The sequence below is a fragment of the Anguilla rostrata genome, chromosome 4, assembly GCF_018555375.3.
Source record: "Anguilla rostrata isolate EN2019 chromosome 4, ASM1855537v3, whole genome shotgun sequence".
NCBI lineage: Eukaryota > Metazoa > Chordata > Actinopteri > Anguilliformes > Anguillidae > Anguilla > Anguilla rostrata.
In genome coordinates, this window is record NC_057936.1 from 18,993,626 (window position 1) to 19,019,066 (window position 25,441).

General features: G+C 37.5%; 1 protein-coding gene and 1 long non-coding RNA gene across 2 annotated transcripts in view; both read left to right on the top strand.

The window, feature by feature from the left end:
• Nucleotides 1-25,441, top strand: part of LOC135254093 (mucin-2-like) — a 38,792-nt gene that overhangs the window by 3,889 nt on the left and 9,462 nt on the right. Inside the window, exons 6-9 of the mRNA XM_064334046.1 lie at nucleotides 14-78; nucleotides 348-526; nucleotides 778-948; nucleotides 1,203-1,376. Of these exons, the coding sequence (XP_064190116.1) occupies nucleotides 14-78; nucleotides 348-526; nucleotides 778-948; nucleotides 1,203-1,376 (589 nt within the window). The remainder of the gene's footprint in view (nucleotides 1-13; nucleotides 79-347; nucleotides 527-777; nucleotides 949-1,202; nucleotides 1,377-25,441) is intronic.
• On the top strand, nucleotides 15,925-22,470 carry LOC135252719 (uncharacterized). The gene is made up of 4 exons (XR_010329464.1): nucleotides 15,925-15,982; nucleotides 16,318-16,379; nucleotides 16,741-16,802; nucleotides 22,423-22,470. It is a non-coding gene; the product is annotated as an uncharacterized LOC135252719 (long non-coding RNA).

The following is a 25,441-nucleotide window of genomic DNA, read 5'->3' on the forward strand; positions in this document are numbered from 1 at the left end:
TTGTTTTTTCTAGTATGATGTCATTTTCAGAATCCGGTATGGGATTCTTTTTGAGCGGACAGAAGTGCGATCATTCAGGTAAGTTAACAAAAATTCCGCCTTGCTTTTACGTGTCGCCGCAGTGACCTTGCACTCTGAAAAATCGTTCATCGGATATGATAATTGTGAACTTGGATTAAATAATTCATTTCACTGAAATTTTCAATATTTGTCAAATGAATCATTTAATCAGCAAGTGCATACTATGAGTACATTTGCTGCAGCAGATTTTCTTAATGAAATCTTATGCACTTTGCTTGCTGTCCTATCAAAGTATTGTACTGTTTCGTCTCGTTTTCATTCATTAGTCGCAGAGAAGAAGGGACAGCTGTAGAGGTGGCGCTGATTTTCAACAGGACCAGTTCAGAAACATTGCCCAGCACGGACAATGTCGCGGAGACCTTGATAAGAGCAGTGACGGACCCCGATTCCACGTTAACAACTCGGTTCAATGTTACTCTGATAGTTGACTCCATCCGCGTGCTAAGTAAGTGTCATTGCTCGATTATCTGTGCATATGTACGCGTTTATGTACGCATGTATGTAGAGGCCTCCATTTAACCGTTTGGATGAATATGTCCGCGTTCCGTGTGTTTTCCTCACATTGATGGTACTATTAATACAGCAAGATGTTCAATCTGTAATATTTCACATTTTCCGGCAGCCGTCAAAATACTTGCAGTATATTGTCCCACAAATGGCATTACTTTAATGTGTTCCTACTTACCTCAACTGCAGCTCCCACATCTACCACTCCTGAGGTTCCTGCCACTGGATCCCCCTTGCCTGCAGCTACCACAATAGCTCCAGTCATTGCAACTCCCACAGCCTTCACTTCCATTGCAACAAGCGGAGTCAGCAACTCTGCTGGAAGTGCAACCACTATTCCTGATTCCATCAGTGTGATAAGTAAGTTCATTAGTTCTTTTGTCTTTGCCTATGGATGTATGTATCTACAATTTGTGTGTAAAAGTCTGAATGTAACCATGTGAGTGAATGTGTTTCTGTTCATTATGTTCTCCTCACATTGATAGTACAGTTGCGAGGTTTAATGAGGTATAATTACTGATATTTTCGATTTGAAATATCCTGAAGGTGTCAAATTTCTATTCCAATTCTACAAATGGGCCTAATTTAATGTGTTCCTACTACCTTGACTGCAGATCCCACAAAATCTACCACTTCTGAGGCTCCTTCCAATGGATCCACCGTGCCTGCAGCTAACACAATAGCTCCAGTCATTGCAACTCCCACAGCCTTCACTTCCATTGCAACAGGCGGAATCAGCAACTCTGCTGGAAATGCAACCACTATTGCTGATTCCATCAGTGTGATAAGTAAGTTCATTAGTTCTTTTGTCTTTGCCTATGGATGTATGTATCTACAATTTGTGTGTAAAAGTCTGAATGTAACCATGTGAGTGAATGTGTTTCTGTTCATTATGTTCTCCTCACATTGATAGTACAGTTGCGAGGTTTAATGAGGTATAATTACTGATGTTTTCGATTTGAAATATGCTGAAGGTGTCAAATTTCTATTCCAATTCTTCAAATGGGCCTAATTTAATGTGTTCCTACTACCTTGACTGCAGATCCCACAACATCTACCACTTCTGAGGCTCCTGCCACTGGATCCACCGTGCCTGCAGCTACCACAAACGCTACTCTGACTACATCTACCACACCCTTCACTACCAGTAAAACAGTTTTAGTTCTTGATGTGACCCTGATATTTCCATTCGAGCCTGCACTGGAAGACAACCAGTCACCCCAATTTAAGGCTTTAGCAGCAAAAGTTGTTGCTGTGGTAAGTCCATCTTTCAGTGCTTCTAGCTTACTCTTGATTTGCCTTGTATAACATGGTGTTTATTGCAGTTCTTATTTGTGTATTCAATTATGATCAACAGATACAATTAAGTTATCTTCCTTGAATTCCAATACATTGCCCTAACAGTAGTCTTTTATGAATGCCATATCTGAAGTTATATTATTCTTCTTTTCTTGTCTTATTGCACAGTGTGATGCAATTTACAGGGCAAGATATGGGCTTCTTTTCATCAGAACTGTTGTCAGATCATTCAGGTGAGTCTGAAGTTGAATGCAGACATTTCCAGTAAATTTGTTTTTCTTTAGGATACATTCAGGCATGTCACCATGCATCTAGTCTATTTATCTGTTAGACTAATATTCAGTGGTCATTCATACTCCTAAATTGAAATTATACATTCAGTTTAAGTTCAGTTTAATACCGTTCTGTCAAAGTATGCAATGTTTTCTTTTCTTTTTCAGGTCCATTAGTATCAGAATGTTAGGAACAGATGTGGAGGCAGAGCTGATTTTCAACACCACCATGCCTGATGCACTACCCAACACTGAGGATGTGAAGAAAACCTTGGAAAGTGCAGTGACCAACCCAAATTCAACTATAACGAGTGAATTCAATATTACTCTAGTTCCTGATTCCATAAGGGTGACGAGTAAGTTGCTTCCTCTAATAATCAACTGTACAATACCGGTGTAGTGGGTGTAGCTTGGGTAGTTCACTAGTGAAGCACAGTAAAGTTGTAGTAAAGCAAAGGTCTCTTAGCAGGATTCTGTGACAATGCTCTCTGGCAACGCAACTTTCAAATTTAAAAATGATGTTGCTCTTAGATTGGGGTGATTTCACTTTTAGCTTACTAGTAACGTGTTCGCCTATGAAATCTTTGGACGCGTGCAAGACAAATCCCACCCCGGACTCCGGCAAATCTCTAACTTTTAACACTGACACGAATTATGGAAACACTGCGCATAAAGAAGTTTAGTACTCTTAGAACTTATTTGTGCCCTTTCTACTGTTGTTGTTTCTCAGAGCCATTTTCATCAGTAAAACTGTGCTTTTGGTAAATGGACTGCATTTATATAGCGCTTTTATCCAAAGCGCTTTACAATTGATGCCTCTCATTCGCCAGAGCAGTTAGGGGTTAGGGGTTAGGTGTCTTGCTCAAGGACACTTCGACATGCCCAGGGCAGGGTTTGAACCGGCAACCCTCTGACTGCCAGACAATCGGTCTTACCTCCTGAGCTATATCACCCCTGCTTTTAAACAATTATCTTCTTGACCACAAGTGGTAACGACATTATGTGGCCATCTCTAAAATTCGAAATAAAGTAATGCAAGCCAAAAGTTTTTCTTTGCATGAGCATGTACTGGACAAAGAAATACATGTTCAAGCTGATATATAATGCAACAGTGAGATACATTAAACTGCTCAAGTATGTTGAAATGAACCACAGACTGTAGAGAAATCTGGACAAAGTCACTGTGACGTCACCCATTGACTCTTCATAGGCTTGATGACAAGCATTTTGAAGTCCCAGAAGTGTAGTTCATAAGCACCGCCATGTTGTACTGCCAGAGACTGCGCAGTAGGGACATGAAGTTTGATTGTTCACTAAGCGTGTGAGATACAGTGACTCAGTAGTGATGCAAACTGTCCCTGATTCGTCCACAAAATATTACCGTCTTGTCCAAATAGCACAATAACTTAAAACACCTATTGCGACTACTTTTTCTCGCAGAAAATATTATTGACTTTGTATTTTTACTGTATAATTACTATGAACTTACATTAAAACGAGTGGCTGAAACACCTATAGTGGAGCCAACTGCACTGGCACTAGTGAGCAACATCTCTCAACAAGACAAGGAAGTGAGCTTCAAAAATGTAGCCCGGTTTTGGCCGCTTGGTACAAACTAACATTTAGGAAGGTGTAATGGTTATTGTTTATCACAAATGCAATTTTTTAAAAATTTCTGTTTTATGTTGATATTACATGTATTACATCTTACATTTATTATCCCAAAAAAAGAAATAATTGCAACATATTTCATTAATCATTAAAATCTGTTTATAAATGCAGTGTTTCCATAATTTGTCAGTACTGTAATGTATGTATTTGGATATTTTGCATTTGGGTGTGCCCGTATATGTTTGTGTGTACCTGTGTGTGTGTGAATTTATCTTTTTGACTATACTATTTTGTCTCTTTCTTAATGATATCTTAATGAATCTTAATGATTGTTTACCTGAAGGTGTCGCCAATGCTTCTACAACACCCACAACAAAACTGACAACGAGTAAGTTGCTTGCTCTGCCTATATGTATGTATTTACAGTAGCACTTTCCATTACAGTTCCATTAACTAACAGGTGTTAATGCATTACCTAACAAAGAACAATGAAGTAATCTATTAAGGCATTTGTTATTATGAACAAATGTTTTATTTGTATTTTATCAAATCATGTACCATTTCTTCCATGTTTACTAGGTATCATTGAAGTATTATTTGTTCCCTTTTGGTCATCGCACATTACAATGTTTCATATACTGACAGGAAATACTTAAGCAAGTATTTCCTAACATGAACAGATTATTCATGAATGTAAAAATAGCATGAATATCACAATTTACACCTAAGATACCTACTTGCTCAACCTTTCTCCTATTCCAAATATGCTAATGGCTTAGTTCACATGAATAATCATTAATAGATTTGTTCATACCTTGTTCATATTAGATTAACTCATGTTAGTTAATGGAAGCTGAAGTGTTACCATATTTACTCATGTGTGTTTGTGCGTACCCGTATGTGTGTGTGTGTGTGTGTGTGTGTGTGTGTGTGATTTTCTCTTCTTCATACTACCATGAAAACATGTCTCTTTATGAAAATTATTTACCTGAAGGTGTGGCCAATGCTTCTACAACAACCAAAGTGAAACTTACAACAGCAAAAGCCACCACCAGAGCAACCACCACACCGTCCAGCGCCAAACCTGCGACTGCAGCACCCACCTCAGCCAGCACTGCTACCCCAAGTGCAACTGTCCAGATAGAGTTTACTTCAAGAGAAACATTTGTGCCTGATCTCTTAAATCAAAATTCAAAAGCTTTTCAAGCCAGATCAAAACTCACCAAAGAACAGGTGGGTCTCTTTTAAGATGTTTTGGGAAAATAGTTTACTGTATGTTGATAAAAGATTGTCCTAGATTCAATCAAATGCTTTTAGCCACTGTTCTAGCATAGGCCAAATAACTTTAATGTGGCTTACTTATTCAGCATTGTGACCACTTGCTTTACAAAATGTATATTTTAGATTTTTATCTGTATTAAAGAAGCATGAAATTGTTGCTTCTCATATGAATGATTATTTTTGACAATTGGAAAATGCAGTCCATTTGATATGGAGAGTCAATTCAAAATGCACTCATAATATCAAAAGGGCTACATACACAGTATTAGTGCCTACCACTACCTATAATGTACTATAAACTTCAGGTCATTCCTGAAATCTAGGGCTCTATTTTCTGGAATCATTGTTGCACAGTGTATGGGCGGAGCACATACTGGAGGCACAGTGGCCATCGCTACTGAATGTTGGTATTTTCTCGAAGCATGTGGTGCTGATGGAAAATGGGTTGTATTAGGCTGAATATATTGTCAATGGGTCCCTTTAAGAGCCCTGTGCTTTTTGTCCTGGGATACTGCCTTCTGTCGACTACCACTGCAATGTAAGACAAGGATAGAAAAAGAAAAAGATCCTCAGAAGAAGCTTCTCCCAAGAGATGTCGGAGTGCTTGTGTAGGAGGTGTTGAGTAGGGCTGCCACTTTTCCAAAAATTGAGTTTGAAGGAATTTCATAAGAGAAATTCATTCTCATTTTCTACTGTCAAAATTTCAATGAAACATTGCCTAAATGTATAATTGTTATGGCCCAGTTTTAATCTGTAATTAATCCTGTATCTTGAAGTTTTATTTATTTTTAAATATTGTATTTATTTGCTTATCACAAAAACTAAACAAAAATACCAATAACGGAAAAAACAGAGCAGCAGCAAATAAATTAGTAAATAAACAATAAATAAAAATAAACAACTGCTAGTCTGTACAAACCTATTAGCCAGGTTACAATACACATCACACTTTAGATTCATTTAGGTAAGAAAGAAATGGTCCCCCAGTTAGCAGAAAGTTTTTGGAAGCAGGTAGTTCTCATGAATCTGTTCTCCTCCATTTGTATACAACAATCCATCTTTGAAAACAAGGGGGACTTTTAGCTACCATCATCCCAGAAATCTGAGACTTCTGCATGGCAATGGGCAGATGCGTAGTGGACTCCAAGCAACCAAGGAGGGCAATTCCAGCCTCAGGCTCAATGTCCAATTCAAATGCTTTAGAATAACAGTTTAAAATATTTGTCCAGAAGCATATATGTTGTGTATAAGCTGGTCTCTGCTATTAATGGAGCAGGTATGAATTCAAGACTGACTCTCACTCCATACATACCCGGATATTTATATACCCAATTCATCACCCATTGGTGTGTACACGGAGGACTCAGGTGTATTGAAACACTTCTGATCTGATTTAAGATTCTAGTTGAGCTTTCAGCATGAAGATTTGGTTGGTTAATCTACTGGGCCATGGTCTGTCACAATGAGCCCATGGCTGTATTAATTGCTGTATCTAGCCACAGACTCTTCTACCCATGAAACCCCATACAAGACAGTACCCCAGGACCACATGCAGTATAACTACAGCCATAAGCAATTAAAAACAGAAATAAATGCAGGAATTAACATAATAAAAAGAAAAAAGACAATGACTGATAAATGCAATGTATGCATTTTTCCTGCTTGGGGGATTTATATCAAAGTCAAATTGGACAGCACATGATCCATGAAAACCGTTGATTGGCTTTTGAATAGGTTACGATCCTGTGTAAATTGCTTTGGAAAAGCCCTGAAATTATCAATTTGCCTCTATGCTTGGCTACAACTTGAACCATAGACCTGGTTCGAGCAGATGGGCGGAGCAGACTTGAATTGGAAACTGCTCTGACACTCTGACAAATTGCAGTGCGCTGCGTGATATTCACTGCATACCCCCAACAGCATATCTGCAACCTCAGCACACAGTGGGTCTCCAAATTACCAAATGAGCTCAGGTGCATCAAAATCCATGACAAAAATACCACTTCACCAGTGCGACCGATCCCCACACGCTATGCACTGACCAGAAAATAGAGTCTTTAGTGTTATTTTTTGGTAGATTTATGTCACGTATGCACTCTCATAACTTTTGTTTATTTAATAATTTCCTACACTTATGTCATATAGTTCTGAAGTAATTAAAGTATCAGTTGTAAAATGATGACAGCAAAACAGCATATAAAGATCACGCAAAAATTTTCTTCACAGATTGAACCGATTTTCACACGTGCATTCAGTTCCTTCATCCAATTGAATATACGAAGTTTCAGGTAATTTCCTTCATTTATCTGATGTGAACTTAAATTCATTAATACTCTTGAACTTTTGGTTGTGAAGGTGAGGGGTTGAAAAAAACATTTTTGTTTGTGTGAAAAATATTATAATACTGAGTTTGTGTCTTATCTGTGTCCAGGGAAGGATCAATTGTCACAAATGCAGATATGACCTTCAAATCTTCAGAATCACTACCCAGCAATGACGAAATTCTCAGCACCCTCAGAAATGCCATCTTGAATTCACAAATCTCTTTTGACATTGATCCCGACTCCATTAAACTGACATGTGAGTTTTACAATCACTGTTGCTATTATTCTTGGAAACATTGAGATAACACTGTAACACTCTTTAGAAAGAACAGGGCTTTACTGTCATGTTTGAATGCAAGAAATTTCGAAACCACTGAAATGTCAAATACATCTTCATCCCTGTGCAGGAGATTTGACTTTTTTTTTTTTTTTTTACCTCACTTTGATTTCTTGAATCTCTTTCCATTTCATATCCAGCTGCGATCTCCAGTGGAGTCTCCGATATGACCAGCGTGCTCACAGCCTCCTCTCTGGCCATGGTGTCACTGCTGCTCTCCCACTGTTGGTAGACTCAACTGCAGACTACTCGCTGAGAGGCTGCCAAACATCATCATTGGAAATCACCATGAATAACTGAAGGATTGGCAGCAAGCTAATTTAATCTTAGTTACAATAATGACAAGGCTCCAACAGCAGAGCACTGTGGCTTAGGAAATTTGTATACATAATCAAACGTATATACATACTGTAGTACAATTCTGTGCAAATAAGAGATTATTAAATGGGGTCATGACGCATACACACAATTTTGATGCAAAATATCTAAGGGGGTTTACCTGTTTTGAGGGGAACATTTTAATGCAATACCTTTTGTGCACATTGTAGGATTGTTACAAAAATAATTATTTATGTTATATTGTTGATTTTACAACTGGTACTTGTACTGTGATAATGATCTCCAGTGTGGTATGTATTCACACACATGCATCTAAATCAAAGAATCTAAATCAATTATTGTATACACCTTACAAAACTTCTGAAGATGCTATGTAATAAGAGGAGGCAATGAATGCTTATAGCCATTAATTTATATAATCCAAATAAAATACAATGAAATAATTGTTGTTGTTTTTTTGTCTTTAAAATGGAAAAGGGTGGAGAAATAGTTGATATGTTCCCAACCATAATACCCATGCAAGTGGTTGGGTACTAAATGGGTTATACTTGGTGGTTAAATAAACATATCTTAGTACACATGCAATTCAAATTGCATGAGATGTAAAATTATAAGCAGAAGAAGAAAATGGCAGAAATTGCCTGTATTTCCGTACTGATTCGATTTTTTTCTAATTTAAAAAACACAGTTATAAATCAACATTTTTAGGAGGAAGGTATAGCATTTACAGCGTTGGATAAATTTGAATTTCAAAGTCCCCAAAACAAGATGACGTCACTCTAGCTCTAATGTGTATGTATCTAATTGAGAAACTTGGTGCTGAGTGACTTGCATCAAAGATCAGATCTGGAACCAAATAATACTGACCAAATTCTGGAGCAGAAAACATTGAGAGAGTTATTATTTTTCAAGTGTTATTCAAGTGTTGCCGAGTATGGTGTTTCTATTCGGCACCATCCCTAATGTGCACACGCACACACATGCACACAGATAGTCAATGACGTAAAGGTGTTTTACTTTTGTGAGCAATTGTTTTCAATACAAATTGTTTTCATTTACCAATCATAGTCATTTCCAACAGCTGTGGAAACAGGCCAGCTAAACCGCTCCCTCTCCGCCTGAAGATGGCGCCCTAACCACACCACTCCCCACATTACATGTTTGCAAATTGTTGTTTGCATGTGCAAATCAGTAGTTATACTTCTGGCATCATAGTTATTGATATACAGACACAAACCACATAAAATGGTACACAAATTATATTGTGCCTGTCGCTTACCCTTACAAAATATCCATCATCCACATATTTGCATCAAGGACAATGGTGAAATCTTCTGCCAACTCAAGGTATGAATTGTAGTTGTTAGGAACTTCTGGCATGCACCTGCATGCGTGGGATTGGGATCTTCTTGTAAAGGAAATCGTTAGCTCAAAGAATTGGATGTGGATAGCCTCAGCACACATACACTTACACACAGTGAGTCCAATGATGTTTGATACAAAGACATTTTTGGCTCTACTAAGAGATTGGCCCTACAAAATCTGAAGGCCCTAATGCTCTGAATCCTAATCTTTTGAAGATAGCAGCTGAACTGATACTGTAGCTGAGCCTACTGCCTATGTATTCAACTTAAGCTTCCCCTCCACTTCTATACCTAAGATTTGCAAATCTGCCTTAGTTTTTCCCGTTTATAGTAGGAGATCATTTGAGTTAAATAACTACAGTCCATTTTCCAAACTTTCTGCCCTGGAAAAAATCTTTTAATCTGTGGTAAATTAAATTAAAGCATTTTTTGCTTGAAAGTAACATCTTAAATTCATATAAATCCAGCTTTTGAACTGGCCACAACAGCTTCTTGACCATTACAGCTGCATTGGCAGTAACAAATTATATTATTAATGCCCTTGAAAAGACATTGTGCTGCCTTGTTTGTTGATTTTATTCAAGGCATTTCACTCAGTGGACCACAATTTATTGATAAATAAGTACTGGATTTATTCAGACTAGACTGCAGTATGGTTCAGAAATTATCTTGATGAAAGAACTCCTTGTGTATATGTAGAATGCCACAGGTCTGGATTTCTAATGATTAATATAGATATTCCCCAAGGCTCCATCTTCAGATCTGTCTTGTTTTCAATTTTTATAAAAGCAAAAATTTACGTATATGCAGATGATACTGTCATTTACACATATGCAAACACTGACCCAGGTTGGATACTGAAGCATGCTCTTGTCTCCCTTGCATTTTTATTATTTTTAAGTACCGAATACCATGTTCTGGTGATGAGGATAGTCATTTCCACACCTTTACCTGCTCCGTTCCTGGCCCCAGGCCCCAGGCCCAAACACTGGGGAACGGCATTGGTAAGATGTAAAACTGTGATCGGGTCTTGCCTGCGTTTACCTGAGTGGTAATTTTGAAACCACAGACAAGCTATAGGATCCAAACCAATACTGGATAACATAATACTGTGTGACAGTAGTGGGTAATCATCTGTTTCAAAAATCATCAATAAATCAACAAAGAGTGCAGCAGTTTTCTAGTATCAGGAGCAGACACAAAGTAATTTAATACTAGAAAGGCTGCAGGGATTGTGCTGTGCCTGGACGTAAACCCAGACTGAAAGAGTCTTGGCATTTAATAGTGAGACCAATTGTGTTTTGAGTTGGCAATTTGACTCCAGTGATTCCAATATCTTTGTAAGGCAAGACAAACATGTGCTCCCTCCTGTGCAAAGGGAGCACATGAGCTGTCTTCCAAACGTTGAGATGGTTAGATTAAAAATGTCTGTGATATATTCTGATATCAACATGGCTGAGAGTTTAAGGAAATAAGAGCCATTTCATTTCCTCCGATACATCATCATTTCTGATTGATTTATTGGAGTCAATGGCAAGAAGTGCATTTGAAACAGAAGTAGGAGTGAATTGATGCAGGCTAAAACAAGGGCAATGGAGGAATGAGAGGATTTGTTTTACCATAATACATTTCCCAGTATGTGTATCACTGTTGTCAAGGTGCAAAGTAATTGGAATCTATTGTCCTTTAAATGAGGTGCGGCTATTTGGCAGGGCTTCCCTTGTTTCGCTACATACCATTAACACCAAAGGATTGACAGGTGCTACACGGTGCTTGTGTCAACTGCACATAAAATATGTTCCAATAACTCAACTAACAAATGTGGTGGAGTGACAGGAAAATGAGAAAAGCCTAGCAGTACATACCTTAGAGGAGAAAATATGCCAATTAAAAATGTGCCATTTAAAAGTAATGAATAGTAGAAACGTTTGCTGGCTCCAGCACACTCCTGATGAGTAAGACTGCCTAAGGGAAGATTTGTGACTAATGAAAATCTGTTGTCAAGGTACAACCTTTTGTTCTTTCTGTTTAATTCCCTAATTAGACAATAGCACCATTGTTTACTTCAGTTTCATTTCTAGTAAGTGCAGTGTACCACATGAGTACAAATATTGAGAATTTAAGAAGAAAATCGTGGTAATAAGTATCAGGCAAATCTATGAATACCCAGGATTCCTAGTTGGGAAACCATACATTTAGATTTTATTGGAAAATCATTGGGTACAGTGGTGAAAAAGTAATTAAGTTAGTTTCCTAGAAAAGTAATTATCCCTTTTTAAGTTTCCATTCAACAAAATGACCTCCAAATCATAGCCTCAGAATGTTTCAATAAGATATGGGTCTAAGTGATTTGTGTCTTTTATGATTGTTGCTGAAATTTGGCATTTCAAATAGAGGTACAGTTTTCATTGAAATGAGTGTTGCAGCTCTCAGAGAAATAACTAAATAAATTCAACAACCAATTATCTTTGTCACTCCAGTTCTTATTTGGAATTCCCAGTCATGTTTCCACAGAAATCTCCACAAAGTTCATAGAAATTCAGATAATGCTAAATGAAACCATATGTTATAATATAAAAACAAATGTAAAGTATGCAATGAAAATCTGTAGGAATATTAAAATAGTAGTCCTAGCAGTAGTGGACATACATATAAAATAAATAGGTCAATCTACAGTTAATTTAAAAAAAAATTGTGTTTAGCAAAATAGCTGAAATGGATGTGAATAAATTAGATTACAGTGGTTATATTTCAGTTTGTACAGATCTCACAGAAGACTGTATGTTTTCCACTATTTTCAACAATGAGAACAATACTGGCATTAGGAAAATATAAATGTAGAAATTCTTTATGATTTTTTTCTGATGAAGGTCAATATTTACTGTTTATAGCATATGAATCAGGAAATAAAGAAAAAGAAATGCGCTCAGCTCAATAGCATGTGAACTTGGGTGCCGGTCCTGCGTTAAATATGCAAAAACTATGTAAGGACCGGAATTCCATATTTTTATATATCTTTTATTTGTACAAACTATTAAACTATATAAAAATATTTTATGGAAGTGTGGTTCGTATCTCATTGTAGCATTTTAATAAAAGTTCTCACCTGCCAATAGTAGAGCCATAAGAAGGTAAGTAAATAGAGATACTCTTATGCAGTTTATTTAAGTCATCAGTTTTGGACCCTCAAGGAGTCTGTTACTTTTTGGACCCCCAAGGACATTTACGGGAAAATAGCCCTTTTGATTGGTACTTTGGATGGTGAATTAAAATTGAATTTCCTTAGGGAATCTTATCAGAGTGTAGTGTATAAAGTATAACTATTGTGCATGATCATAGACCAGATTAAGTTTATGAGCTCTCAAATCCATAGTGCATACAGGTAGAAGAGCTGTGGATAAAGGGAGAAGTAGAAAGTAGAAATAGATAAGAAACATAATGACATCACGAAGACATTTTCAATGTCACCTATTACCAGTTACAGCTGTCAGTTATTCCCAGCCTTTCCCCTTAACTGCAGTTGTTCCTAAACCTGATGATTTTATAAGGGGAAACAGAACCTTCAATCAAAGTTTTCTTACCAGGCCAAAATGCTGCCAAAAGTGCTCATACAGAACATAAGCATGTGGATGTCATTATACAGTGATTATATTACCAAGGTGAACTTACTGAACACGTGCCACGCATTAAAATTCCAGGTAAGCCAGTTGGAGATGAAAATAGTTTTGAATTGAATTGAGAATGTGTACAAACAAATACAACCTCAAAAACGTGACTTCATTTTTTTTGGACTCTGGAATGAATGCTGCTTTTTCAGTTCTTTGAAACACATTTACCAGAAGCAATGTGCCTAGGGTGTGGGTAAATTGCTATGGAGGAAAACAGGTTTTAAAGAAGACATCAAGCTAGTCTATTTACTCACCTTGGAGATAGTGTGATGGGAGTGACTGAACAAACAAATATTAAATTATCTTTCTTAAAAATTTCAAGAGAGTAAGCACAGGCCATCTGGTGATGAACAGAACAGTTATAATAATGTTGATATTCTCAAAAACATGGCCCACAGTCAGCCAGTGAACATTGATGTGGGTCTAGCTTATAAATGCTGATAAATCCTAAATGGTTTGAATAAAAGCAATTAAATTTGGCCCATATATCGGTCCATATCACATCAATATTCTAAAGATATTAGCCTCATCCCACAATATATTCATGCTGTAAAGCTCCAGATATAGAATAAGATAGATAGATAAGAAATAGATAAGAAATTCACTGTAAATTTGAAACAAATGTAAAACTTGACACAGCAAAAGTAACCAGTTGCCTTAATAGGCCAATATATAAACAATCATAACTCAGAGAATGTTTGACCTAGAGACTGGAAATACAGTCTGGCCAGTGGAGGATGGGCTCCCCTCTATAGCTGGGTTCCTCTCGAGATTTCTTCCCATTGGGGAGTTTTTCTGGCCGCCATTTGAGGGTTTTCTCCCCTCTGGGAGTTTTTTTTTTCCTTATGTACTACTTGGGTATGGTGTTTGCTCTGTTTGTTCTTTTTGCTCTGTCTCCTACCTTGCTATTCTGTAAAGTGTCTTTGTGAATCAGCACTGGCATGGGCCAGATTGGATGCAAGACCGTGGGCCTCATCCATGCACTGCCAAGTCGTGCCTTAACGAAATGAAGCCACCCAGCAGCACCATTCTCTGTGAACTACTCATTTCACAAACACCATATGACTGTGTTGTGCAAGCGGTTGTATGGGGTGACATAGCTCAGGAGGTAAGAGCGGTTGCCTGGCAGTCGGAGGGTTGCCAGTTCGATCCCCGCCCTGTGCATGTCGAAGTGTCCCTGAGCAAGACACCTAACCCTTAACTGCTCTGGCGAATGAGAGGCATCAATTGTAAAGCGCTTTGGATAAAAGCGCTATATAAATGCACTCCATTTACATTATTGATTTTATTTATTTGTAAAAGGGATTGATGATGATATATATAAAGAGCAACAAGCACAAAGCCAAACCCAACACTTTGCAATGGTATATTTACCTCTTTTGGTTTATTTGGATAACTGTGCCTTGGGGTGAGAGTACGTCTTTATGGACCTTGCAGATATGTTTGCTGAGAGTGAAGATTGGCTGATATTTAGATACAGTCTTAAAGTCGGCGTGCCTTTTATAGGTTTGCTAGGATGTTTCCTTATTCTAATCAAAATGAAGGCATGAACTGCCATTTATCATCTGATACACCTTGGATATGCACAAAATCAAAGGTCTGTGCATGTTTTATGAAGCCCATGTTGGCTTTTCATCTAAGCTTTTCTTAAAAACAAAAGTAAGAAGAATCTAAGAAAACTTTTGTGAATGATGCCCAATGATTTACTGCGCTTGACATCTGTGCTATAGGCAAGTATTTACATGTAAAAACAATGTATTACAACGTGTCAATATTTTGTTATATTTCCCCACCATATAAGCAAATAAAATCCTTTTTAATTACAAAAAAAGAGCTAAGGCTGGGCAACACCTAACTGGAAACTGAACCAGGCAGATTTTTTAAATTGATTTAAATCATACCATTGGAATGATGACAAGTTTCCAACTGAAAGTACAATGTCATTGTCCTATGGGGTGTGCCCATGTATTGTTTGTTTGTCAGCTGTGAAATTCCTTTTTAGACAACACCAATTTTCATCCACACAACAGATTAGTTTCAGACGACCCTTCTTGGACAATGCCTCATGTGATTCTGCTGTAAAAATGACCACAAAATACCCGTTCCCTTGTAAAATCTGAATCTGGGGGAAAAAAAAAAAAAAAAAACCTACAAAAATGTCAAATCTAGGCCTGCCATTAAAAGTACTGATATAAAAAGTTACAATAAACAATATTGGCTATTTTAGCTAACATAAATTAAACATACTGTAGCAATGCTGTTACCCAATGCTTCATAAATTATTTCCAGTAACTTGGTGGGATGACATACCTGCCATCCCAATTGAGTGTAAGGTGCCACTGAGAAAATTTGATTAATTGTAAAGGTAAATATCTTTCAGCATTACAATGACATTGTCTATAATTAAACCAACATCTGCCCTTAACCATCACTCACAATTTAAATGGAAGTTTTTTTTTCACAGTTAGCTCACTATTAAAACGAAAAATAATTTGGAAAAGAGTTGCGTTTATTACATTAACTACCAAATCAATTGCATTTGTGTGGCAAATTCCTTTATTCTTGGAATTTATTTTTATTAGAAAAATATACAATAGGTTGGCATTAAAATTATTTAAGGAAGTTGTTAATAAATTGGCATTGCGGTTCTCTTCAGTTATCATATTTTAAAAAAATTGTTTTAATAAATATTTTAAGGAGTAGGCAAAAGCTGATCATTCTGACCTACATATTTCTTTTCTCATCTTTACGTATGTTGACACACCCACCTTTTTTGATGTCATAACTTATTTACATAAGGTACAGAAGATGTTCCCATGACAGAATTTCAAGTTGGATTGCAGCACAAGGACACCTCTTAACAATGAATTCTCAAGGGATAGAAAACTGATCTTCCACAGTAAGTACAAGTAATAATAATAATAATAATAATAATAATAATAATAATAATAATAGTTAGGCTTCAGTTTGAATCAAAAATGAATATTTGGTTTATTGATGTTGGTGACTTATTTTTACTTTTTGACCTTTTAGTACCAGTCCAGTTACATCCCACAGCTGTAAGCAAACTAAATAAATACGAGCTCCTGGAAAATCAAATGAATGCACGTACTGCACAAGTTACAGAAGTTATACTTGGCAGCTGCCCTGTTTTCACCAGACTTTTGAATTTGCTAGGGAAACGTAACATTACTGTACAGGCTGTAAGCTTTACAGTCTATTTTCTTGCTTTAGGCTACAAACCCTAGTACCCTGATACCAGCCACTGTATAGCTGGCAGGTCATCAGAAACTGCTGTAAGTATCTACAATACCCTTCATCACCCATATAAACTGTCTGAGCCAATGAAAAATATATACTAGAACTGAAATGATATTTTTTGGAAACTTCAGAAAGTGAACCATCATTTTAACTGACAGCTTGAGGTTATGAAGCTTGACAACACTGGTCAGAATGTCTACAGTGAGAAATTTCCTGCATAGGATTTTGTCCATATATAACTGTTGTATTGTAACCTTATTTTAAAGAAAACCAACTGATAATATGCAACACACTCCTGTGATCTTTAGCTAATGCACTACCTGACTACAGCTAGTACACCTAGCTTGTCAACTAGTTTATGCAACAGATCACTAATGACGCCTAAATTTTACTCAGACAGAAGACAATCACAAACAAAATGGAGATGGGAATCCTACAGATAGTGCTGATATTGACAAGTAAGTAAACCCCTTTTATGTGTATTTGTTCATGTGCCACTGTACCTTTGTTTTGTGTTTATCTCTACAGTTCTGTCTATAGAACATTGGTATTAATTTGCTCTGTATTGTCTGGCAAGGCCAAAAAAAGTGAAAAGCTCAATGTGCACCAGTTGAGATTTGTCATTGTGTGTTGAGGAATAACTCAGTTCTATATGGGGACTCCAATTGAGGTTGAGAAGCTTTAATACATGGAGAGAAATAGAGAGTCTGCAATTCTCTGAAGAATACACAGTTTTTTCACCAAGCTTTAGACAGGCAGATAAACGTATATTTCTTCGAAAGATAAGGAACAACAATAAATCTTTCTCTAAGGGAACTAAGTAAAAATGGAAGGTTACATATTTGACAACAGCCCAGACTATGTTGGGCAGTTCATAATACTAGACATAAAGATATACATTTGAAAGAAACCTTCTTTGTAATTTTCCCCAAAAGAAAAGACAGTATGTTAAATTCATTCACATGGTGACATCAAGAAAATCATTTTTATTAAATATAGTAATATTCTGAATCGGTAGTGAATGGGCTCAGATCTGATGACTGAGTGTATTACAATATTATGATGTTACAATGTTACGATATTCAAGACAATAAATATTATTGAAAATTATTTTTTAAAGATATGAACTCATGGAAGAGGGTACAAAACCATATTCAACTCATGCAAGCGCTGGACAATAGGGTCTACATTAAAACCATAACATTTATTCAAAATAAAATGCGACATGGTGGGCATGGATTTCAGATAAATATTTTCAATATATTTAGCCAAATCAGCACGCTGTGGTTAGAAAAAGAAGCAAGAATGCAAAAGGGGGAAAAAAATGGTATGTCTTGATAAGCTGAGCTCAATGTCTCTACCTTTTTTTAATACAGTTTTGAGACTGGTTTTTACTCTTTTTTAGACATGGCCTATTCAGTAAATGCTCATGGCATTAATTTGCCAGACACAAGTATGGGGCAGGAGACTTCAGCGACCTCCTTCCACACACAGATTTATTATGGCACCTTGTGGTCAAAGATAGGAACTGAAATAAGCAGAAATTGAGGCTCATTGGGGCAGAAATGAGTCTGCCCTACTACCGTACTCTGCAGCCCTCTACCGTTTTGTTGAGTCAGTCGGAACGTTCAGACTACCGCAGAAAAGGTGATCAACGCTGCTGTACCTGCTGTGTGTAACTATGTTTATTTCAACAAAACCAATTTGAATGGCTACAATGACAAGACAAGGTAGTAAGCAGCTTGGCTCTGACAGACCAGATATTAACATCACTCAGCAAACAGAGGAGAACAGGAAATTTGTGTGAAAATGACTAGATAACATGGCTACTTGGTTGCGCTGTCGTAAAATTTCTCCCGACCATGAAAAATGCCTTCCTTGTTTACATTCTGGACAGATGTGACGGCGGAGTAAATCTATCGTTGTTTCCGACACAAGCAATATCAGAAGCGCTATCCTAAAATGTATTCTTACCGTGAAGAGTGCCTGACCCGCAACCGTAAAAATTTGTTAACACGGTGGCACAATTGCATGGAGATCAAACCTACTATGCATCAAAAATAAATAAATAAACGCTCAATTTGTTTATAGTACTATCATAGCGAGGAGTGTTTTAAACCATGTAGCGCTGCACCCCCGTAGAAAAAAGGGAAAAGTGTAAACTGTAGGCTACATGTAAACTTTAAATATAGACCCACTAGTCTTACTTTGACACCTTTGGACTAAACTGGCTCATGTTTTAGTTAATAAAACTCAAAAGTAATTTAAACATCCAGTCAGAACTAGTGGCTTAATAACCAAGACTACTAGTTCAGTAATTTAGTACCATTTTCTGGAGCCAACATGATGTATTAAAAGTTCTAAAGACATTCAAGAGTAATTAAGGAGAGTGTCCATAGTTAGTACATAAGAAAAGTGAAGTGAGCCTCAGCCATGTTCTTGGGTTCATGAAACTGTCAGCCAGGCAAAGATGTTATTATTGCGAAATCATTGAAAATGCATGGAAATGGGACAGCACCTTATTCCTGAATTCCCTTCAGTGCCAGAATAACATCAAACGACACATAAAATCCAAGATCCCAGATCACGTAAGTTTCATGTATTCATGACTCTTCGTATATAAAGTTATCAATATGTCATTGTCCACTCCTATATTTTTTGTAACTGCTCAGGTGTCTGAACCATTTGTACTGGTTGGGATGGATCTTGCGGGAAAACTGACAGAAACTCCAAGAGGCAATATGTACATATGCTTCATGATTGACCATAAAACAAAGTGGGCATATCCACTAAAATCTAAGTAAGCTGAGGATGTAGTATATGGCATTGTGGAATTTTTCTATAGGATTTCTATAGGAATTCTCACTGACTGGAGATGGGAATTTGTGAATAAGGTGCTGTCATATTATCCTATTACTTTAATAACCAGTTTTAGACTGAAAGGAACTTTGAACAGATGGACCCAATACAGTTTTATAAGCACACTAATATGGCATACTTTCTTAAAATAAGAAAGTCCACTTGGTTCACTTTCGAGCAAGTACACACATTAGGAAAATATACATAAGCTTACACTTGAACTTCTTTGCATCCTTTAGTAGCCTACACCAAGTATTCTCAAGTGGGCTGCAGAAATTATATTAAAATACTTATCTAGTATTAAGTCACTAGTGCTCTGTGGATATTTAAGTTACTTTCGAGCAGCGTCATTTCCCCGCCCCTCAAACACTTTAGCACAAACCACACCCTGTAGTTGCAATGAGCGTTCAGAATCGAATCCATTGGTCAACACGATGAGAGCGCTGACCACACCCCGTAGTTACAAAGACTGGTTGACCAAAATGACAGCAGAATTTAACCAGGCTCTACGGCGCCTGCGGGACGCAAGTTTCTCTCACGCTCACCTGAGAATACGCTCACCTGAGAAGAATGGATCCAGTACTATTGACGCGATTTTGATGAAAAAATGTTCTATTCATACTGATAGCATCAATATCGTAAGTGCCGTATTCAGATCCTTAAAAAAGCTGGGCTGTGTTTCCCAGAGCCTCCTTAGCGCTACGTGCGTCGTAAGGTCTAACTTAAGGTCTTCCTTTAGTTGTCAAGCTGTTTCCCAGAGCCTCCTTAGCTAAGATATACCTTCTGAAAGGTATACCTTTAGAAGGGTGGTCTGAGGCACTCGTAGCTGTCCCTTAGCGAAGCGCTCCACTCATCCTGTCACAGTTTTAGCCTTATTAGGCCAACATTTTGCTTTTCAAATCAACAGTTGTACTACAGTGTGCATCTAGTAGCCTACATCTGCATGCACAAATGACATAGTTAAATATTAACTTTATGAAAATTAATTATCCAAACAATGTTTCTGTGCATAGTACATCATGAGAATCTTGTCGTTTCACCTGTCTATTCCCATCATGATGGTAATAAAGTATAGGGCCTATCCATAATACTAATCCAATTTGTGGGGGAAAAAAAGCTTATATTAATTTTACGTAGTAGAATGATTCTTCATACTAGAAATAGTTGTTGTGTGAGTCATGATCTGACTTGGAACACCTTTAATATAACTGTGAGCAGCACATTGAGATCTACGCATGCTGGACTGAGAAACTAGAGTTGTTTGTAGCTACTCGGTGGTGGTAACAACGGACAATCATTACAATGATCACACCCTTCGACCTTTAAACAAATGACTGGTAAATATAAATTCAAATTTCTTACCATGTTGTTTTACGATTTTCAGTAAACAACCCAATAATGATATTCTTGGTTAAACTTAAGACTATCCAACAGCAAATCAAGGTGGATGAACATATCACTTTAACAGACAGGCCTATTCATAAGGCATACCCAGTACAGAATTAATCATATAAGTTTATATAAGATATAAGTTTGTTTTGGTAGAACATGTTGAACATTGCGAGGTTTGAGTCATTTTTATGACAATGTTACCATAAGGGGATAAGGGGCACTCAGCATCAACACTATTGACAGGGGCCATAAAACACCTCATTGCCACAACTGACAAAGATGAAATCTTGAGTTCAGTGCATTCCAGAAGCTGTAAACATTGTCACACTTTGTTTCTCTCAAAATTTGCCAATATGTTTAAAATGCTTAGGATTATACCAGATACACTGCAGGCTAAGTTTAGGTTGACAGTTACCATCCAAAATGACAAAAAATTACAGAAAGTAATTAAATACAGAGAAATTCCAGAAATGGGGAAAGTTGTGGAACAGTAAAAAAAAAAGAAAAAAAAAAAGAAGCAAAAACAACCAATCAACATGGTTGGCTTTATGTCATTTGTTGGCCAGATACTAATCATGTGTGAGGTGGAAACCAGGTGCTACCTCTTCTATTCCCCTCTATATGTACATTAGCAGACGCTCTTATCCAGAGCGACTTACACTGGATTTTTTACATAGGCTTTATATTGCATCCATTTATACAGGTGGATATATACTGAAGCAATGCAGGTTAAGTACCTTGCTCAAGGGTACAACGGCAGTTCCTACCCAGGAATTGAACCTATGACCTTTCGGTTACAAGCCCAGTTCCTTACCTACTACGCTACACTGCTGCCCGACATAGCATGTATGTTCTATTTACATTATATATGTAGATGTGACTGCCACGTAGGGATGGACTTGCTGTTTGACATTGTTTATGAATTAGTAAAAAAGTTCAAACCTATGCTGATTTGGAACCATAGACAATCAAAATAAGAATATTTAAAACATCACAAAGCCAGAACTCAACCAATCCCACTCGGTTTAGCTTAGTCGAGCCATTGTTGTGAATTGATGATGGACTTGTGCGTTAGAATTTTTCTGTCGTTCATTTCAGCAACGTTGAGTCACTCGCTTGGTTTGATTTTGTTTAATAAAACTGCAAGGTGCCTACGCCTAACCGACTGAAACCTCCCATAGCTTGGGCGAAACAATTTCCAATTACATGTCAGCCATTGGGCAAAATCAGCACTGGCATGGTCCAGATTGGATGCAAGACCGTGGGCCTCATCCATGCACTGCCAAGTCGTGCCTTAATGAAATGAAACCACCCAGCAGCACCATTCTCTGTGAACTACTGATTTCACAAACACCATATGACTGTGTTGTGCAAGCGGTTGTATGGGGTGACACAGCTTAGGAGGTAAGAGCTGTTGTCTGGCAGTCGGAGGGTTGCCGGTTCGATCCCCCGCCCTGAGCATGTCGACGTGTCCCTGAGCAAGACACCTAACCCCTAATTGCTACCAATGAGCTGATTGATAGGCCTACCTTGCATGGCAGCCTTTCACCATTGGTGTGTGCATGAATGAGAGGCATCAATTGTAAAGCAAAAAAATTGTCCATTTACCATCCATTTGTATGTGTGCGTGTTTGTTAATTGTGTTTTCCTCACATTAAGATGGTGATATTTAATGAGTAATAATTACAATTTTAGAGAAGACTTTGGAAGAATGAAGAATTTTTTTCCATAAGAAGCATTGTACAGAAGCAGTAAAAGCATTTGACAGAATGCTTTTAGTACATCTACAAATGGCCCTAATTAAATATGTTCCTACTTCCTGAACAGCAGCCACTTCTGAGGCTCTTTCCACTGGATCCACCCTGCCTGCAGCATGTATGTAGAGGCCTCCATTTAACCGCTTGGATGAATGTGTCCACGTTTCATGTGTTTTCCTCACATTCATAGTACTATGATAGCAAGATGTTCAATCTGTAATATTTCACATTTTCTGGTAGCCATCAAAATACTTGCAGTATATTGTCCTACAAATGGCATTACTTTAATGTGTTTCTACTACCTCAACTGCAGCTCCCACATATACCACTTCTGAGGCTCCTGCCACTGGATCCCCCTTGCCTGCAGCTACCACAACACTTCCCACTCAAGTTCTAATTCTTCAAGCGACCCTGGAAATTCCATTCGTGCCTGCACTGGAAAACAGCCAGTCAACAGAATATCAAGTTATAGCAACAGGAGTCATTGGATTTGTGAGTGAACCATTGATCAATTCATGCAATTGCGTTCAGATAGCTGATTAGGTATTTTTTCACATAATGATTTTCACTTACACAGTAGCTAGTTGGCCATTTAATGTTGGAAAAAACATGAAGTTGTAAGTGTTTCTAGAATCATATTTTTTTTGTTTTGAATAGTGTATTACGTGGGGAGAAATGTACGGCATAAGTCATTAAACTTTCCATTTGTAATAATAAAACATGCAGACATTGTTCTTTTATACAAAATATAAAAATGCAATTCAAATGGTTACTTACTGAGAGTTCTGTAGATCCTAAATTTCACCGTCAAAAATGTGCTTACACACTTTTTTGCCTTGAGACATTTTTTCTGTCGTGATTTTGACTGCACGTTTGACGCTTACTATATAGCCCATAGCAGTAATTAAAGGGGAATTGCACTTTATAATACGTCTTCTTCTCATGACTGATATTGTCTTCTAATGAATGTGTCGCCCTTCATTTTTGTTGGGGTGTCTGATTACATCCAGCCATGTCTGGCGCAAAATTGCATCGTGTGGACAACTGTGAAAATGTGCTTTCAAGTCAAGTTTAACGGGGCCATTATAACAACCGGGTACAATGCACCTCATTCTTACACCGATGGCATCAGAAATAAGCTAGCAGACTTTAGCTTGTTCGATTTCAAGGCTAAGATAACGGAATGTTTTGCTTAGCTTCTTCTCGATTTTGCTGCAAAACGAAATCGAAGAAGAAGAAAAAACCGGAAACCGAACTACTATGTGGACTTGCGCTAAAAAAAAGAAAAAGATCTTTGTTTCTAACGTTAGACATTTAAAATGAAATAACGAATCGAAAAATGAAGGGCGACACATTCATTAGAAGGACAATATCAGTCATGAGAAGCAGAAGTGTTATAAAGTGCAATTCCACTTTAAGTCATCTTGTAAAAGATACAGAATCCATTTCAAGCCAACCACAGAGCAACAAATAACAAACATTCTACGGATGTAAAACGATTAGGCTATCTCTGTTAGCCATAATATGTATTTTTAAAATCTTATGCAAATGTACAGTACTACCATTCATCTTTCCTAAAAACCTGCCCACAAGTGTGATAATGCTTACGGTTTATTTTATTTTTTTAGTTTGATCTAAATTTCTGCAGACGGTATGGTCATCTTTTTGAGCGGGCTGTTGTGCGAGAATTCAGGTAAGATGACAAAGATTCAACTGTGATATCGCATTTCACCAAAATGACCTTGAACTTCACTGATATTACCTATATTTGTCAAAAAAATCATTGAATCAGCAGGTGCATACTAGAAGTATATTTGGCGCAGCAGATATTCATGAAAAGATCTTATGCACTTTGTTTGCTGTTCTATCAAAGTATTGTACTGTTTCGTCTCGTTTTCATTCATTAGTCGCAGAGAAGAAGGGACAGCTGTAGAGGTGGCGCTGATTTTCAACAGGACCAGTTCAGAAACATTGCCCAGCACGGACAATGTCGCGGAGACCTTGATAAGAGCAGTGACGGACCCCAATTCCACGTTGACAACTCAGTTCAATGTTACTGTGGTGGTTGACTCCATCCGCGTGCTAAGTAAGTTTCATTGCTCGATTATCTGTGCATATGTACGCGTGCATGTACGCATGTATGTAGACGTCTCCATTTAACCGTTTGGATGAATATGTCCGCGTTCCATGTGTTTTCCACACATTGAATGTACTATTAATACAGCAAGATGCTCAATCTGGAATATTTCACATTTTCCGGCAGCCGTCAAAATACTTGCAGTATATTGTCCCACAAATGGCATTACTTTAATGTGTTCCTACTTACCTCAACTGCAGCTCCCACATCTACCACTGGATCCCCCTTGCCTGCAGCTACCACAACCGTTCCCACTCAAGTTCTAATTCTTCAAACCACCCTGGAAGTTCCATTCGTGCCTGCACTGGAAAACAGCCAGTCAACAGAATATCAAGTTTTAGCAACAACAGTCGTTGGATTCGTGAGTGAACCGTTGATCAATTCATAAAATCTCTTTCAGATGGGTGATTAAGTATTTTGGGCAGATTTTTTTAGCTTGAATTGCAATCAATACTTTTCATATCACATAATGATTTTCACTTGCACAGCAGCTAGCTGGCAATTTAATGTTGGAATTAACATTAAGTTGTGAGTGTTTCTAGAATCCTTTTCCTTGTTTTGAATAGTACATTACGTGGGCGAAAATGTACTGCACAAGTCGTTGCACTTTCCATTTGTAATACAAAAACATGCAGACATTTTTCTTTTACATGTCTGGCAAATATAAAAACGCATTCAAACTGTTACTTCCCGAGAGTTCCGTAGATCCTTAATCTGACCGTCAAAAATGTGATTACACACTTTTTGCCTTCATTTTTCTCTCGTGATTTTGACTGCACGTTTGCCGCCTGCTTTATATGGCTGTAATTCAGTCTTGTAGAAGAAGATACAGAATCCTTTTGGAGCCAACCACAGAGCTACAAATGACAACAATTCTACTAACGATACAGATGATCTCTGTTATCCCTAATATGTGTATTTTAAAATCATGTGCAAATGCACAGTACTACCA